The sequence below is a fragment of the Mytilus edulis genome, chromosome 5, assembly GCF_963676685.1.
Source record: "Mytilus edulis chromosome 5, xbMytEdul2.2, whole genome shotgun sequence".
In the NCBI taxonomy this organism is placed as follows: Eukaryota; Metazoa; Mollusca; class Bivalvia; order Mytilida; family Mytilidae; genus Mytilus; species Mytilus edulis.
The window spans coordinates 77307901-77328029 of record NC_092348.1 but is presented as its reverse complement, the minus strand read 5'-3'; the positions used below and the strand labels follow the sequence as shown (position 1 = coordinate 77328029).

At 30.3% G+C, this 20129-nt stretch overlaps 1 protein-coding gene across 1 annotated transcript; it reads left to right on the top strand.

Moving 5' to 3' along the window:
* The first annotated feature begins 2293 nt into the window (after positions 1-2293).
* Positions 2294-16019, top strand: LOC139524489 (V-type proton ATPase catalytic subunit A). The gene is made up of 15 exons (XM_071319284.1): positions 2294-2372; positions 4705-4801; positions 6410-6538; positions 8154-8243; positions 8540-8664; positions 9225-9362; positions 9786-9937; positions 10436-10598; positions 10928-11036; positions 11503-11740; positions 12248-12455; positions 12760-12819; positions 13262-13356; positions 13879-14050; positions 14634-16019. The coding sequence occupies exons 1-15, from the start codon at positions 2370-2372 to the stop codon at positions 14724-14726; spliced, it is 1872 nt and encodes a 623-aa protein (XP_071175385.1). The 5' UTR covers positions 2294-2369; the 3' UTR covers positions 14727-16019.
* The last annotated feature ends 4110 nt before the right edge of the window (positions 16020-20129 follow it).

Sequence of the window (20129 nt, the reverse complement as noted above, 5' to 3'; positions counted from 1 at the left end):
GTATAATCTTTCTTTTTTTGTCAATGGCCCTTACTACTTATTATTATATTCCTAATAGGAGATGAGGATGAGATGGATATTGAAGATAATATAAAAATATATTCGATTGTTTTGATAGTCATTGAGACCCTTTTAACCCGAGCAACACGACAGGTGCCACATGTGGAATAGATCTGCGTATCCTTCCGGAGCACCTGAGATACCGCCTGTTTTTGATGGGGTTCATGTTATTAGGTTATAAAAAATATGAACTTCATTTATATTCTTGTTTTTACCACTTAGAAGTGATACATTTGAATGTGTTGTTGTCCGTCTCACGCCAGGGGTTATTACATTTTGGTTGCATGTTTTCTTGAGAACTTCACTCAATCCATCAAGATGCTATACACTGTCATGCTTTAAAAGATTTAATGTTCAAAGTTCAACTTTTGTGACTTTTTAGTGTACTCCATTCGTATCTGTGGATCGAAGGAAGCAATACATACCTCAGATAGTCTTATATTAGTCCTTATTTTTTCAAATCTTTCCATGTTTTTTAAAAACGAAAAATAGATATGAGTATCGATACTCTCATCATACTCAAGGTAGAAACATGTGTTACAAGAGTATCGATACTCTCATCATACTCAAGGTAGAAACATGTATTAAATGAGTATCGATACTCTCAATATGCTCATGGTAGAAACCTATTTAAAAGAGTATTGATACTCTCAAAGTAGAAAGCTGTTTAAAAGAGTATCGATACTCTCGAGGTGGATACCTTTTCAAAGAGTATCGATACTCTCAATATACTCATGGTATAAAACTTATTTAAAAGAGTATCGATACTCTCGAGGTGGATAACTGTTTAAAAGAGTACCAATACTCTCAAGGTAGAAAATCTTTTAAAAGCATATTGATTCTCTCAATTTAGAAACCTATTTCCAAAAGTATCAATACTATCATTATGTTCATTGTAGAAACCTGTTTTGAAGAATTTCGAATCTCTTAAAGTAGAAAACAGTTTCAAAGAGTATCGATACTCTGTCAGAAAAAAAACTCTAGTCTAGATGCTAAAAAATGGTTCTAGAAAAAAAAATCACCGGAGTTTTCTAACGTTGGAGGTAGGTACCGCTTTATTGAGTATTGCTACTCTTAAAAAATGAGAGCAATATTGATACTCTTTAGTAAAAAGAGCTATAACAAGAAAAGTAATACTTTGTGGTATTATAAATGTTACTCATAGTACTAGACCGTACTCTTGAAGTAAAGAAATAAAAGAACCGCATGCAACAAAGAGTGTCAATACTCTTTAGATAAGACTGTTATAGAAGTAAACGTACCAAATAATGTGGAGAAAATCTGTTTTATACAAATTGAAGTAACTATATTTGAGTATCAAAACTCTCTTACAAATAAAATGAAAAGAATCTGACGAATTTTATAGAATTGATGATTATTTTTGTATCTAATGTCCCTGTTGTACAAATTAATGTACATATTCTTCATGTAAAAAGTTAATATCAAAACTGGGCCAAAATGGGAATTATTTATTTTCCCTTTTTTATTTTTAACGTGTTATATGTTTATGAGAATAAAATATTCGTATTCGTATTCGTGGATTAAATTATTATAACTTCAAAGATAATTGACTTCTCTACAGTTGAATATTCAATGCTTAAATAATTGGATTATATAAGTTATAAATTGTTTATGTAATTGACAACAGCTTTTGTCTCATGATAAACCAATCAACTAGAAACTTTATTAAATCAATTACGAATAAGTTTTTGTGGATCGACTCAATCATTCAAGTGCTCCGGGATGGTACCAAACAGATCCTGCTCACATGTGGCACCCGTTATGCCGGTCATGTTAGTATAAAGTCAATATACATGTGTTCCTCGTCTAAAAAACCTAGAAATCACTCTAATTCGGTAGGTAACATTCGGGAAAGGAGGACGAATAATCTATCAACGATGTTTCTAAGCTGATTATCATTATGACAATTGAAGTCAGTCAAAATCCGGCGAACTTAAAAGCGAATCATATCAGAGACATATAATACAATTGTATTATATGTCTCTGATCATATTATTTCACTTTTTCATTAGATTGAGAGAAAAAAAACTTTTTCTTAATATTTTATATCACATATTTAATGCCACTTTGAAGTAATTTCATAAGCATTGATATTTTAAAGGGATTACTTTGAAATTGTTATAAATTTACAACTGAATTAATTTATCCGGATCGGTATTCGTTATTCGCCGATAAAGTTTTATATTATTACAAAACCGCTTCAGCATTTTTATCAAACCGGAAGTCGTTTTCTCTCAAGACATCGATTATCACATGATAATTTTACAAATCCAATATTTCATTGCAAAATGGTAAGTATTTATTTAAGAATTGGCTGAATACTACATATGTTAAACAGTCACCACAAAACAATTGAAGTTCTACAAAGATCGACTAAGAAATGTGTTATTCATGAATCCTAAATGCACCATGTAGCCACTCGAAGTCATTTGCCGGTTTCTTGGTTCTACAGTCATGACAGTTTACATATACAACCACTAACCATTGATGAATGACCGCATTTGAAAGGTCTTTAAACTATCTATTTTCTAGAATTCTCATAACAGATTTAACTTGTCAGGTTTTTACCAGGAGATTGAATTAATGTTGTATTCTTAATGACTGTAACAGTGTAATGTCCAGTGGCAACTATTACATATATATTCATGATGATACCAAGTTAAAAATAGTGATTTTATAGTATGTCTTGTTTTTTATACTTAATTGAGGCAGTTGCTTCTAGATGAGATCCAAAAGGTTATTATAACAGGATTTTCCCATTTATCCCCATGTCATGATCATCCTTTTCGGTAATCAGATACACATTTGCAAGAAATCATCTGCTCCTTCAATACAAATTTGCAGGAAATCAGATGCCTTCATAATGTTTCTGAAAATTTTGAAAGCTAACGAAAAACTGGGAAGGGTTTTATCAACCACTTAACTTTGATGTTGAAGGTCTTTCAGGTCGTTGATCATGTTGATAGAAATATCCAAGAGTTATCAAAGGTACCATGCTTATAATTTAATACGCCAGATGTGCATATTGTCTACATAAGACTCATCAGTGATGCTCAGATCAATAGTTATAAAGCCAAACAAGTACAAAGTTGAGCATTGAGGACCAAAAATTCCAAAAAGTTGTGCCAAATATGGCTAAGCGAATAAATGCATGGCCATGGGATAAGAAAATCCTTAGTTCTTCTCGAAAAATTAATATTTTTGTAAACAGGAAATTTATGAAAAAAATTACCATCTACAATTATTTATGCTTCTTTAATTTTTGGAGTATAAAATAGGGAAAAAATCATATTTCTAGCATACACAAGCTTAGACATGTTAGACGGTACAATCTTATCTCGAAACATAATTTAGGTAGAACTCCAGACATACATGTATGTCTTTTGATGATGTTGATTCACTTTTGCCTTTCAGGAATTATATCCATGATACCTAGGTCATTGCCCCAAAATTACACCAACTTTTTCACACCAGTTGACAGTTGAAGCTATCTGGGGCCTTGTTCAATTAATATATTGTGCTTAAAACTTTTCGTAGAACTGACAAAACCATTGTAAACACATCAAACAAAGCAATTAATGACTTTCATTTGTCTTGTAAAAATTGCTTCATAAACTATAAAAATGTTCAAATGTTTGCTTTCCAAACTTTTTTTTCCCACACAGCTCATTCATGCTGATGACCTTTGTTTTTTTTTGCGATTCAGGAAGTTGTCTAAACGACTTAGTTTTTTTTTGGGAATGGACTCAATATAATGATATACATGTACATGTATTGAGCAGGTGTATTAGAAAATGTACATTATGTTGATTCTATGCCATAACTTTAGAACTCACTGGCTTTCAAATTGGAATATTTTGTTACTGATGACAAAATGATCAAAATGAAGGCTAAGTTTAATTGTGATATTTTTTCAATTCTGCCGTGCATACATTGTATATGGTGTGGTCCTAAGTTGGTTTGAAAATACCATTTCCTGTTGTTTCTGTGCAAAAACTTAACATGCTTAAGAATAATTTATTCATTGCTTTTCAATGTTGTTTTTTTTGCCCTTCATTTCTTTATCATAATGACACTATCGTGACTATTAAATATAATATCAGATAGAAATTGACCTTATGCCAATGAATACCAATACATCTGTTAACAGTTGAAAAATCTCTACAGAAAGGCTGTAAATATTTAAAATTGAGTTGTTATGAGAACCCTACAAAAGGAACCAAAATTTATCTTTTAATTCATATTTGAATGCTCCAAAACCAATTAAAGTCTTAGCTTATATATGGAGTTATATATGTACATGTATAGTTCCATTGCATAAGGACACAGCTCATATATAATGAAAACCAGACATACTGTCATTTTTCCTCTTACATGTCTTAAAGCAATGTCATATTTGTATCTTTCATATTTAAATGCAGATGTCTAAAATATAAAAAAGGAATGTTTACCATATTTACATTTTTACAATTTTCTTTATTGAAAAAAACCCCAATCAGTATGGTAACATTAAGATAAAGTGGGTTGTGAAAATACTCCAAATACTAGGGTATAAACAATTATTAGCTAAGAAACTATGAGCAAAAATATTCACTACAAATGTCTATAAAATTGTATTTTTAGGCTGGTGGTTTAGACAGAGCTAAGAGTAGTCTACCAAAGATTAAAGATGAAGAAAGAGAATCTATGTTTGGCAATGTGTTTGCTGTTTCTGGACCAGGTAACCTTTTTTATTTACCATGTTAACTTTAGTTACATGTATATGATGTACAATTCTGAGAAACCTAAATGTATCAATTGACCCACAGCATATAATTTTCAAGAAGCATGCTCTGAGGTATAAAATCAAGGTCACGAATTGTTTAAATGCTGTGCTATCATCAGTCAGGGGACTTACTGAAATAAGTGATTTTTAAATCACTAATTTGAGTAGCAAATTCGAAGTTTTGTCACAAATTGTGATTTTGTAATTTTACCAAAATTTTAAACACATCTATAGGTTTAAATAATATTTTTTCATTTGTAAAATTGAAAGAAAATGAATTTTTTGCTTCTTTTAAGTAGCAAGGTTTATGCCTTTGATGCTATCATTTAGCAAAAAAATCTATTTTAGTTGAAAAAATGCTGTAATAATGGCTTGACATAATGAACTGATACTTTCTTAAAAGATTTTTCCCAGCAGTGGGAGTATTTTTCCTGTAAAGTTCAAGGCTTCATCTTTCATATTATGTAATAAAATTCTACTGTTCGCGATAAAAAATTCACTGTTCGGGGGTGTTGAAATTAGTGGGGGTTATTAAAATAATGATACTTAAAGAAGTGATTTTTGGGAAGGAAATTGAGGTATGATACTTAAACAAATAATTTTTATGTCATTATCCTAGATTCGGTACAAGGTCATCACCTGAAATGACCTGGCCATCCTAGACAACACAGATGTTGGTTCTGATAAGTTTAGAAACATAATTAGTCCCTGGATCATTAGTATTCTATATTTAAAGCTACAGTAAAATTAAATCACTTCTTCTATTATAGTGATTATTTTGTACTACTTAAATAGGTGATTATTAAAGAAAGACAACTCTAACTTCCAACCTTTATGGAAATAATGTTACTTGAATCAGTGATTTAGAAAATCACTCATTTAAGTAAGTCCCCTGACTGATCATACTACTTGTTGCAAAGATTAAGCTAAGATACATGTACCTATTAAATGTGTATAATTTTATGAGAGTTAATTTTTAGATACTGTTGAGTAATCTGTATTATGTATTTGCTCTTAAAATGGGTGAATATTGCATGTATTGCATGTACTGGTAGCATAACACCCTCTCACCAAACTTATATTTCAAACTTAATGTAGAAATGTGCAATAAACATGATTATGGCATGCACATGGATATATTATTTTTTGGAGCAGAAACGAATTGAAAAATATCTCCTAAAACGTTATAAATTGACTTTATGAAATGTGAGTTAACACCAAAGAAAATAAACAATTACCCTCCAAAAATCTTTACTGCTGCTTTATTAAAATTTGTATCCATGGTATCTCTCCATTTTTTTTTCAAATTATTAAATACAGTGGATTCAATAATGTTTGTGGATATTATTTATCAAGGATTAAGAATTTGGAAAACTGTATTTGATGGATACGTGATTTTGTGGTTTGAATAAATTCTGCAAACATACCTGTGACTGTGTATTTGGTTGTAGACGTTTGATTTTCAGTACATTCATGAAATCACAAGATATTATGACTCCACTGTCAGAGTGAATGTTACTTTTTCAGTTATAGAATAATAATACTTCATATTTTGTTTTACAGTCGTTGTGGCACAGAACATGGCAGGAGCTGCTATGTACGAGTTGGTTCGAGTCGGACATTCAGAATTAGTAGGAGAAATCATTCGATTGGAGGGTGACATGGCAACCATCCAGGTTTATGAAGACACCTGTATCCTTAAAAGCTCTACATATATATTCAGGGGTTTACAATGCAATGAACAGGGGTTAATATTGAATATCATCAAAGGGGTTTAGAGCAGTTAAAAATTGAAATTCTTTTTAAAATTTTTAAATGAATAAATATTTTAAAAGATATGATTTATGCATTTATAACTTTTGGATAGAAATTGTACCCTTATATACCAATAGATCCTAATAGAGGTTGAAGTTGAAATATCAGACCTCCTGCAATTGTGACACATGTAAATATCTACATCATCTTTAAGCGTAATCTACACCAATGTAACAAACTGAGTACCATTAGAAATTTCTTTTATATGTCATGTATGTTAGTTTCATTGAAAATGTTGAAGCAGTTTCTTAAAAAAAAAAAGTTTAAGTATATGAAGTTTTATTTTTATTATAAGTTTGTAAACCTTAAAATTAAATTGGTAAACACAAGAAATGGAAAATCAGAAATTTTTCATTTTTTCTGTAATTGTCGAGCCTTCGACTTTAGTCGAAAAAGCGAGACTAAGCGATCCTACATTCCGTCGTCGTCGGCGGCGGCGGCGTCCACAAATATTCACTCTGTGGTTAAAGTTTTTGAAATTTTAATAACTTTCTTAAACTATACTGAATTTCTACCAAAATTGGACAGAAACTTGTTTATGATCATAATTTCGTATCCAGAAGTAAATTTTGTAAAAATAAAATTCCATTTTTTCCTTATTTTACTTATAAATGGACTTAGTTTTTCTGCGAGGAAACATAACATTCACTCTGTGGTTAAAGTTTTTAAAATTTTAATAACTTTCATAAACTATCCTTGATTTGTACCAAACTTACTTGGACAGAAGCTTGTTTATGATCATAAGATAGTATCAAGAAGAAAATTTTATAAAAATAAATTTCCACTTTTCTGTATTTCACTTATAAATGGACTTCGTTTTTCTGCGAGGAAACATTACATTCACTCTGTGGTTAAAGTTTTTAAAATTTTAATAACTTTCATAAACTATCCTTGATTTGTACCAAACTTGGACAGAAGCTTGTTTATGATCATAAGATAGTATCAAGAAGAAAATTTTGTAAAAATAAATTTCCACTTTTCTGTATTTTACTTATAAATGGACTTAGTTTTTTTGCCAGAAACAAAACATTCACTCTGTGGTTTAAGTTTTTAAAATTTTTATAATGTTCTTAAACTATCCTGGATTTCTACCAAACTTAGACAAAAGCTTGTTTCTGATCATAAGATATTATTCAGAAGTAAATTTTGTAAAAAAAAAATTCACTTTTTCCGTATTTTACTTATAAATGGACTTAGTTTTTCTTCCAGTTAACATTACATACAGTCTGCAGTTAAAGTTTATAAAACATTTATTAGATTCATAAACTATCCTGGATTTTTTTACCAAACTTGGAAGCTTCTTTCAATCAAAAGACAGTATCGAGAGGGAAATTTTTATTGATGTTTTTCCTCATTTTTGTTGAGTCTGCGATTAACAGCAAAAGTAGGCGAGACACTGGGTTCCGTGGAACCCTTACGAATTTTTGTACATTCAATCGATTCTAATACTTTGCTGAATGATTTGGATATTTTTACCTTAACACTTGTACAGCTGGTGTAACTGTTGGAGATCCTGTATTACGAACAGGAAAACCTCTATCTGTAGAATTAGGTCCAGGAATTATGGGTAGTATTTTTGATGGTACGTGAAAACTCTATTTTTAAGATATGATGCTGATAGTATTTTTGTTTAACACTGCAATATTATTTTATATTGATGCATTTATTTGTACATTTAATTAAACAAGATAAATTTGATTCTTTAAGTGACCAACTGTGTTGATTATGCGGTAGGTAAAAAAAACGAGGTGTTATCTTCTTTATATCTGATAATAAATCTTGATAAAACTGTAAGATTACTTAGTTTTCTGCTTTTCAAAGTCAAGATTACCTGATAATTATTGACTGATTGTTTCATATTAAAATTTATGATTCCAGGTATTCAAAGACCTCTGGCAGACATTTGTGATATCACACAGAGTATTTATATACCTAAAGGTATCAACACACCAGCTTTAGACAGAAGTAAGAAATGGGAGTTTGAACCTCAAGGCAATATCAGAGTAAGTCAGCTAGTAAATGATGCAGAATTTTCCCATTTGCTATTTATTTGGTATCATTTGATCTCTTTGTCAAGATTATAAGATGTTTCGGTTCCTCGATATGTTTCAGTATTAAGAAGAAACTCCATGACAGTAAGAAAGAGATTGTTTAAATGCAGATAGTGAATTGGAGATCACAATTGTCACAAAACAAATTTTATTTAGCTTTCATAAAAAAAAAATCACCCTGAATGAAAATAATTGACATATTTTCCATGTTGTGACATGAATTCCTATTGTTTAAAAAAAAAGTTTACCCGTTTGAAGGTGTGTCAATAGACATATAATTAGTTACCGTATTCCATTCTTGGTTGTTATGAAAGTTGTAATAAAAATTTGGTAAAACATTTAAAAAAAGATATTGAAAAGTAAATATATTACTGTGGTAAAAAAATATAAGACTTATGCCACAGTGCTTTAAAGGTCTGTGTTTGATTATCTTGAGTAAAACTACCTTCAAATAAAACTTTAGATGTGATTGTAACTGACAATATCCACATGATTTGTAATTCTCATTACAGATTGGTAGTCATATAACTGGAGGTGATATTTATGGAGTTGTATATGAAAATATTCTAGTCAAACACAAAATCATGTTACCACCCAGAGCAAAGGGCAAGGTCACATGGATAGCTGAACCAGGTTGTTACGATGTTAATGTAAGTTAAACTCATTACATGTATTACGATTAAAGGGCAGGGGCACGTAGTTACACTGAAGTGTGAAATTTTTATTAAGATTAAAGAATATAGATAGCCTTGTGAAAAGGAAACTAAAGTTTAATGCTATTGTGAAGATTGCTAGTAAAATTGAGAAAGGAAATGGGTTATTTGTCAAAGAGACGACAACTAGACTAAAGGCGACCAATGGGTATTCAAAATGTAGAAGTGTAGGATTGAGAATGGCCAAGGCTACAAATGGGTGTTCAACAAATCATCTAATTTATTTGTAGTAAATTAAGAATGCAAACTTTTTTTTTTAAATTTGTGATAGCAGCTATCCTTAACAAAACATATAGAAAAGAAAAGCTACACTATAATTATACAAATTTCTGTTTTTATTACACACATTTTATTTTTTAGGATGTTATTTTAGAAACAGAATTTGATGGTGAGAAATCTAAATTCACCATGTTGCAAGTATGGCCTGTACGTACAGTTCGTCCAGTCACAGAAAAATTAGCTGGTAATTACCCACTGCTCACAGGACAGAGAGTGTTAGATGCTCTTTTCCCGTAAGTAATAAAAATTGTATAATCAAATATTTTTTTTATCAAAAAAGCTTCACATTGCAGAATGAGCAAAGCAAAACACAAGAAAAACAGCTAAATCCAACTTAAAGGGTATATTTTGCAATAACAACAACTAAAAAGTCCCCATGCATTTCTATGTAGCCTGTGCTTCTCCAACCTAAAAATAACACAAAAATTCAAATGTTGTTAATTATTTGAACTATGGTTTCCCTGTTCCTATAAAATCAATAGGAATTGTCATGACACCAGAAAATTTAAATGCAATTAAATTTATCACTTTAAACATGACACAACATGATGCATTCATAACTACTAATGTCATGACAATTCAAGTTAAAATACAAAATTAAAAAGCACATGAAATATATGGAAGGACATAATTTGAATGAACACAAAACTGACATTAATTATTTTTGTTGATTTATTGATACAAAAAAAGACATTACATCATGTACATATTTTTGTTTTGATTTTATTTAGATGTGTACAAGGTGGAACAACAGCTATCCCAGGTGCTTTCGGATGTGGTAAAACTGTAATCTCACAATCTTTGTCTAAATATAGTAACAGTGATGTCATTGTCTATGTAGGATGTGGAGAAAGAGGAAATGAAATGTCTGAAGTATTGCGGGATTTCCCTGAGGTAATAACAATCATTAAATATGATTTACAGAAAATATAACTGTTAAGGGTTAACTATCATGGCTTTGCTATATCTATGTAAAGGTTGAAAACATCCTCTAGATAGATTTCCCCATGATAGTTAATAATAAAAATAAATAATCTTACAGTACTATATATATGGTATCAATATCTTAGTTTTCTTCATCTAAGAGTATCAGAAACTTATTACATGTGCCTGTATGTGATAATTATATGTCACATTTAAGTATAAAGCATACACCAATTATACATGTATCTTTGTTTTAAATCATGTAGAAAATCATTAAATCTGTGTTTTTCATATTTCAGTTGACTATGGAAGTTGATGGAAAACCAGAAAGTATTATGAAGAGAACAGCTTTGGTTGCCAATACATCAAACATGCCTGTAGCTGCTAGAGAGGCTTCTATTTATACTGGTTAGTATAGTCAATATTCAAATATACTTACCTATCACAAACAAACCTCTAGAGTTTCACACTTCCTTACTGCAGAAGAAACTACTGTTCTATGTATATAGATTAAAATAATATTTTTGAAAAAAGTCCAGCTGAAGATGTCTTTTTATAAGTTAAACCAGATGTTTTATTTGCCAGTTAGAAATGACAAGTCAATCGGAAATTTAAATCAAATAGCATGAAAGCATACAGATTTATTTCCCAGCTCATCTACCATGCTTTAAAATCTGACTAACCTTGACAACACAAGGTATCTTCATATCACGTTAAAAATAAACATGTAATAGCTTTGAATATGTACACAATATCTGTTGCTTTATGTTAAGCTACCATCAATCAACCTTCACACATATCTCATATATATAGATAGAGATAGAGAAAGCAAATAGTGGACTAGGTTTGAGAATATATTTTATCATATTTTTAGGTATTACACTATCTGAGTACTTTAGAGATATGGGTTACAATGTATCCATGATGGCTGATTCTACGTCCAGATGGGCTGAAGCTTTGAGAGAAATTTCTGGTCGTTTGGCTGAAATGCCTGCCGATTCTGGTTACCCAGCATACCTAGCTGCTAGATTAGCTTCCTTTTACGAGAGAGCTGGTCGTGTGAAATGTCTGGGTAATCCATCTAGGGAGGGCAGTGTCAGTATTGTAGGAGCGTAAGTAATAAACACTTGTTAGAAATGACAAATATATGTAAACTCTTTCCATTTTGCAAGTACAATTGAAACAAGCATGTTAGTAACTATACACCATCACAAACTGTAAGGTGACATCATGATAGAAATGTTTATGTTACCATTCAGTTATCCTTAAACATTGTTGTAATGATGTATAGTAGAGCATGTGCAGCTCCCTTACCTTCCCTTTATAAGAAAAAACTTTAAAAATCTGTTGAAAGAGATCAATAAAAGCAAAACCAACAAGTAACAAAAATACTACAGACATAAAATACCAATCTGAGAGTGCTCACTGTTACTAAAAGCTAGTTCCAAGCCAATAATTAAAAAAAAAAATTGATGACTATAACTGGAATGTAGTTACACATTTATTTATCAAAATAACATATTCAGAGGTATGTTGAGTACACAGTTAAAAGTATATACTTAATGTTTGGCATATAGTTTATTAGAATATATATAATTATTGGTTTATATTTTTTTCAGTGTGTCTCCACCTGGTGGTGATTTCTCAGATCCTGTAACATCAGCTACCTTGAGTATCGTACAGGTGTTTTGGGGTTTGGATAAGAAACTTGCTCAACGTAAACATTTCCCATCTATTAACTGGTTGATTAGTCATAGTAAATACACAAGAGCATTAGATGAGTTCTACGATAAAAATTTCAACGACTTTGTGCCACTGAGAAAGAAGGTAAGCTTTGTTCTGAATCTTTTAGGTTGGTATTTGTGTGCAAGAATGCAAGGTTATCTGAAATTTCTTCAACTATCCATTTATAAACTTTTGATATAATATCTGCCATATATAGTGATAAGTGGCAGCTGTCAATTATGCAAGTAGCAATTATTTATTTTTGTGTTGTTTTTTCCTTGATGTTTAAATATAAGGGAAGAACATAGTTATCTATATTTGTTAGGATATTTATTCACTTTATTTTCCTACTTTCAAAAGTTTAACATTATACATAAGAATAATTGAGAACTCAATCTATTTTCAGTGTAAAGAAATTCTACAAGAAGAGGAAGAATTGTCAGAAATTGTACAGTTAGTAGGAAAGGTAAATACAAATATATGAATGCTTTTAGTACAGTGTAACAACAATCTACCAAGACAGTTTGGCAGGAAAGTTATCCTTGAAGGTCATTATTAGCCTTGAACATTGAGAACAAGACATCACATAAAACAGACTAGGTTACTAATTTATGCATCAAAAACATTTGCAAACATGATTGGGATATATATCGTAAATTTAGAATTATCGAGATGTTTTTATTTATGCAAAAATACGTCATAGTTAAGACTATGCATTTCTTTAATTTTAGATTTCTAAATCTATTTGACACTCAATTATTTTGTGATTTTTTTTGTTCATCAAAATAATGATAAATACACAAATTTAATTTTATAATAACAGGAATTGAAATTAATAAAGACATCACAAGGATCTAATATATTTTCATTTTTTAATGCTTATGATTTTATATTTTAAAATATTGTAGGCATCTTTAGCTGAAGCAGATAAAATCACATTAGAAGTTGCCAAACTAATTAAAGATGACTTTTTACAACAAAATGGTTATACACCTTATGATAGGTAAAATATTTTATTTGAAATATATATTTAGTCTTTACAGTATGAAAATCCATATTAGCTTTCACATATTTTTGAAAATTTTGTTCAGACCACAAGTCTTCACAAAATTTAACTTTATCATTCATAATTACAAAAAAAATGTAGTGCTGATAGAAGAAATAATCAAGATGTTTACATTGACCTCTTTCTTTTTAACCTATAAATTTAATGAAGAAGATACATGGATATCAAATTATTGGTAACTTAAATTACACAAAACTGTCAAGTTTATTATAAAAATAAGGAGATGTGGTATATTTGCCAATGAGACAACTATTCAATGTAGACCTAATGTTACTTGAATGTCACAGTACGGCCATCAACAATGAAAAACCTGTTCCATATTGTTAGTAAGAAAAGGCCCAGACATAAAAATGTGACACAATTCAAACTTGTCAGGTTTTATTTAGTTATCAAAATAGACTGTTACCTGATAAACATTAACGATACCTATGTAATACTTTATATTTTCCCTTTTTTCAGATTTTGTCCATTTTACAAGACAGTTGGTATGCTGAAAAATATTATAGGATTTTACGACATGGCTAAACATTCAATAGAGAGCACAGCACAGAGTGAAAACAAAGTCACATGGGCAATAATTAGGGACCAGATGAACGATTTATTGTATAAACTTAGCAGTATGAAATTTAAGGTATGATCTTTCATTTCTTTTTTGTCATTTACAGACAAAATGCAAAGGCGAGAGATATAGATGTTACTTTTCAGGCATTGTGGTCAACATTTAATGTTTAAATGAAATGTAAAGATGTTGTATGATTGTCAATGAAACAACTCTCCACCCGAGACCAATTGAAGTAGAAGAATATCAACTATATGTTGCTGTACAGCCTTCAACAATAAGAAAAATCCTTACTTAATAGAAAGCTTTAAAAAGCAAAAATTGCAAATGTAAAATAATTCAAACCAGAAAACATTTTCAAAATAGTTATTACTGATAACTAATAAATCATTGGTATTTAGTATACAGTTACAAAAAGTGTTATGTAAACTTATAAAGATATGTTTAACTTGGATTTTCCCTTGTGTTAGATAGTTAGAATTGTTAAAACATCTTGCAAATAGTTATAAAAGGGCAAAACACGAAAAATGTATCCACAAAAATATCAAATCATGTTACAGTGCATACATTTCTATCAATAAAACTGGCCACAAATTGAAATGTCCTTTATAATTTGTGTTTTGCTATACATCCCCAATCTGATTTTTATTTTCAGGATCCAGTTAAAGACGGAGAGAAGAAAATAAAATCAGATTATGAAGAATTACATGAAGAACTTCAACAAGCATTCCGAAATTTAGAAGATTAAAATATAATTCAAACTTAATTCTGATTACCATGACGATTGTTATACTAATAATTATTGTTTAGACTGCTAGTACTTATATAAACATCTAATGATCCAAGCAGGTTCTTGTTGACAATATTATTCAGAATTTGTGTAACTTAGAGTAGATGTGTTAGGAAAAATTCAGATAAAGGCAAATAATGTAAAAATTTAAGGCATTTTTGCTGCAAGGTTAATCATGGTATTTGAATCCAGTATCATTCAGGATTTTTTTCTGATTAGAAAAAAAAATCATTTTACTCCATTTTACCATTTCTGTATTCAAACAATAGTTTTATTTATTCATTTGTCAATAATACCCTCTCTTTTCGTAATTAAGATATTAATAAAGAATTGAGGGTAAAAAGTTTAAATGTTTCAATGTAAGTTGCAGAACAAGCCTTTTTTTATTTATAAATAGTGCTAAAAATAACATAGTGTTTCAGGGAAACTTTAAGTTATGAGAAAATTTTAAATTATAAACATTCCATACATATATATGAGTATCATAACATTTAAAATGAAGTTGGTTGATGTTAACACTGATCTGTATGATAAGAGGGTAAATGATATTAAAATCAGTTAAATTGATATTTGCTACAATTTACAATTAAGTTTTTTCCAACAGAAACAGTTTTCAATTATGTTTCATTTCATTTTTTCAAATTAGGTCAATAAAAAATAGTTGAATAACATAAAATGTTTTAAAGACTTTTAAGGATGTCCCATATTTGTGTTGTAAATTCTATACTGTTACAAATCTTTATAGTAGAAATAGCATTATCATTCTTAAAGGGAGATAAATTATTATTCCTAAGGGGAGATAAATTATCATTCTCAAAGGGAGATAGTTCACATTTCACTAGAGAAAAAAATGACTGAAAATAACCATAAAATCATGTGTATATAGTCACAATATAGAGTGTCAATGTGATTTAGAGATATTTGGAGGTACATGTGCTTTGAAAGTATGAAATGTAGTTGAAATTCATAAACTATTCAGCACTCCTAAATGAGAACATTCAACGATAAAAATCTAAAACAATTTCCCATGTTTTTTTTTGGTTTTTTTTGTTTTTTTTTGCTGAATCAGTTATGGATCTGTCTCTTTCGTGTAATTTTGTTTAAATTAATTGATTAAATTATATAAATTATATAGCAATAGATAGATATATATTTGGATATTTCTGTGATACCTTTGTGAATGTCTTAATTTAGTTAATTGTTTCACAAACAATAAATTTGAATAAAGAAGAAATTCATATTGCCTATAAATGTTGGTTCGAAGTTTTTGTTTAATCTGAATATCATAGATTATACAACAAAAAATGAACATTTAGGGAATATAAACGGGAAAAAGATTGCCTTTATATAATATCTTTGAGTTCTAGTCAGTTGAGAATATTGTATTGTTTTACATTCCAAAAATTAACAAAAGTTTTCTTTAATTTTGAGAAGACCCCTGTTTTAGAAAAAAATGTCTACCTTTAACTTATTGTAAGGCTCTCAGAGTGTCAACTTAGACCACACTTGAATGAGTGGTAGTTTATGATTTTTTGAAAAGGGGATCTGAACTATTCATCTATTGGTGCGACAGATTACAATTTGTGTAAATTTACTGTAAGAATTTCAAAATTTTGAAAGATAAATTTAAAGACGGCTTCAATTAATTTGTGTATTAATATGTACTGTATTTGTATTTGTTTTGTTGTTTGATTACTGAATATGCATAAATACAGATATTATTGAATTGTACATATTAATGCATTTGAGTTTTGAAATCACAATTGATAAAACTAAGATTAATGTGGAAAACTTACTATTAAGGAAAGTTAATGTTAATGATTTTTCTCAAGAGTATTTTTCTGAGCTATGATGGTAAATTTGAAGTTATGCAAATAAAGTTTCAAAACAATGATACCTTTCCAAATCTGCTAATTACTGAATTCAGATGTGGATCTAGGATTTTGAAGAAAGGGAGGGGGCCTCGGCCCCAATCATGGCAGCATTCAGAGAAGAACTTAAAAAGTCTAGCCACATTTATAGCTCCATACATGAAGAGCCCTGGTACCCCTGCACTCCCTACCCCTTAATCCTCCTCTTGGATTTTTTTTCATATTCTCATCATATTTATATGTTACATTAACCAGGCAACATTGTATAAGAAATATGTATTTGATGTTAGACATTTGTGTTTTATTTGTTAGACATATGTGTTACATTGTTTTCTACACCAGTACATGTATGTTAGAAAAAGTGATGCAAAATTTACAATATATATATACTATCTGGTATCAATTAATAAAAATTGAACAAAAAATGTGTTTTGTTTCATCAAATAGAATAAAAATATAGGCTATGTTTAGTTTAAAATGATTCAGTGATGAAAAAATTGGAAGTTTAAATAAAGAAAAAATTGGAAAATTGGAAAATTGAAAATTGGAAATGATAGAAATTGTATATTGTTTCTTTGACTAGATACAAGTTTAAAAGTAGTTCCTAGTACCCAGTTTTGTGCTGAGATGTGTCAGTGGTATCAAAATCAGAAAACAAGAAAATAGATAAGTTTCATGCCAAAATTTTGTCAGTGTGGTATAGAAATAAGTGTTCAAAAGGAAGTTTTTTCTAACTGTTAAATTATTGCTACACAGTGAAGTCTTATAAGAAAAAATACAGGTTTTAAAGGCAAGTGCTGTGTTGGTGTGTTAAGTGAAATACAAGAAGACTTGCCCAAATGAGAACTCATTTAACCTTTTGAAGTAATACAAATGTTTACAACTAGAGAAAATATTTCGTGGATGTTAAGAGACGTGCAAGAGTTCAGTTAAGACATTATTTTGGGTTCAGTTTTGAGGTTTTAAAACGCAACCAATCTGTACTTTTATGATTAACAGCATATTCATATCTCGAAGTTTTCATTGATGATGATGTCAGCTAAGTTCTTCACTAGTAATTAGCTACATATAATGGTAAACAAAACTAATGAGGCAATTACCTATTTTTAAAGTGCAATGAAGATATTTTTATTTCATAAGAGCCTACCTACATTGATGTAAAATTGAGAAATATTTTGTAGTAATCTGGTACTTACAGCATTGTTTTATTGCTGTATTTCATCTTAATTTTTGGTTGAAAGTGTTATACCTAATACACTGAAGGTAATCCCTGGCTTGTTGTAGTAATGGCATCCTCTTAAATAAAGAAAATCTCAATAGATACAGCATGATTAGGACGGTTTTTAGCTTTCTATACCATAAGTTACAATAATGTGTCCTTTGGTATCTGGTGGATGTCGACTCATTGGCAATTATACCACTTCTCCTTAGTTTTGTATGGGTCATCAAGTTCTCATTAGTTTTAACATAATTTTGTCTTGATTTTTTCGTTTGAATTGATTCACATTTTGTCCTGGTATGGCCTTTTACAGCTTTCTATCCATTGTTGGTTTGTACCAACATACTTTAGGCTATAGATATAAACTACTTAAAAAGTTATATTTATACATTGTATAATTAAAAAGAAAAGATATGGTTTAATTCACAATACCATATCGAAACTAGAAGCAAAGGAACAGGCCTTTAATGGCTGTTTATGGGTTTGAGCAATATTCTTTGCTAGATGTTGATCATGTTTATCGAAATTGAAGATCACAGCTGCAAGATGATGTCAAATCATATGGTTAAAGGTCTATTACAAACACTGTCAAAAATAGCTGTACAATCTGGCTATAAAATACAGAAGCATTACAAACATCAAAACAACAGTGACCTATAGTTAATTTCTGTGTCATTTTGGTCTGTTGTGGAGAGATGTCTCAGGACAGTAGCCAGGAATTTCCAAGGGGGGGTTTGTTGGACTCATGAACTCGAATTTAACAGTCACAATTTGAACAAAACGTTGACTTTAACAGTGCTTATTTGATTTCAAGGCGGGGTTCATCCGAACTCCCCCTGGCTACAGGTATGTGTCTCATTGGCAATCATACCACATCTTCTTTTTTATATATATATGGTATAAGACATTATTATATACCGGTAGAAGCTAGGTAAATTAGTAAGAAAATTCATTTTATTTTGGGAGGGATCATTGTTTTTTTTTCTCTGAACAAAATGTTATCCCCGACTTTATAAAAACAAATAACTTTATGACTTATAGTTCAATATCATACAGGAACAAGAAATTTCCTTTAAATTTGTTTCTCTCTGCTAATTTTCAATGGAAACTAACTTTTTTTTCACTTTCCTTTCAGTTTTTTTCCTCTTCCAAAAATGAAGAACACAAAACATGATATAGAAATCTAAAGATTGAGCAAGACGAACCCAACAAAAACTGGGGATGATCTCATAACATTTATAACATTTCTGGATTTGTAGTTGTGCAAAGTCATGAGTTGAGAGGCTCAGTTGGAAATGCAAATGTAAAGCATTGATTGTTGAACAAAGGGGATCTACCCCTGTAACCCCCTTGGATCTGCTGTAAGTGCTAACGGAATTGCCTGCTGAATCTCAGTGGCTGATCCAGCCATTTTTAAAAGAGGGTTTCCAATCCAGGATAAAGTAGGGTGGGTGGGAAGAGGTTTGGGGGTTCTAACCATATGCCCTTATCAAATGTATTGATCATCCAAAAAAAGGGGTGTTCTAACCCCGGAACCCTCCACGGATCTGCCACTCAGCATACCTGCCAACTGTCACTATTTGCGGGGGATTTCCTCCATGGCAGCTCCAAAATGGAAATTTTGAAAGAGCAATTTTGTCAATAATTTTAAACAAAACAGTTCATTTGACTAGGGCTATCCACTTTAAAAAGTAAGAAGAAGCCAAAAAACAACATTAAAATACATTTGAAGACCCCCTTGATGGTTTTATAGGACTGTAAGAGCCATCTTCCACGTAAAACCCCCATGGGCATTTTGAAAAGTTGGCAGGTATGCCACTGAATATAGTCTCATTGGCAAAAATAACCCCCAAAACTTTATTATCATACTATTATTGATGTCATGCACTAATATAGTCCCAGATTTGTGCCAATTTTGATTGTTTTCTATAATATTTTGGGTAGAGGTGGGTGTGGGTCACCATTTTTTTTTCAATGCCCCCATCTTAGGTATTGAAAAATTTGACACCCCCTGACTACGCCCCCCAAAAATGTCACCCATCCCCCCTTTTATGTTCTTCCCTCCCCCTCCAGGTTATACATGACCAATATTACAATTTAACAATGCGGTCAATATTTTTACTTTTATTTAACAGCCTCGCCTAAATTTATAACTTTTATCTCTTTTCATCATTACATTAATTATCAGTCTGTTTTATATAGAAACCAATGAAAGCAACCTGGACCAAAATCTAATTTTAGAATGAGGTAATAGTTATTTTTAGCTTTCAC

Bases quoted from the DNA above. Each gene is read 5' to 3' on its own strand.
- LOC139524489 (XM_071319284.1), top strand. The intron at 10,599-10,927 runs GTAATAACAATC...TTCATATTTCAG, and splicing joins TATTGCGGGATTTCCCTGAG to TTGACTATGGAAGTTGATGG. The intron at 12,456-12,759 runs GTAAGCTTTGTT...ATCTATTTTCAG, and splicing joins TTGTGCCACTGAGAAAGAAG to TGTAAAGAAATTCTACAAGA.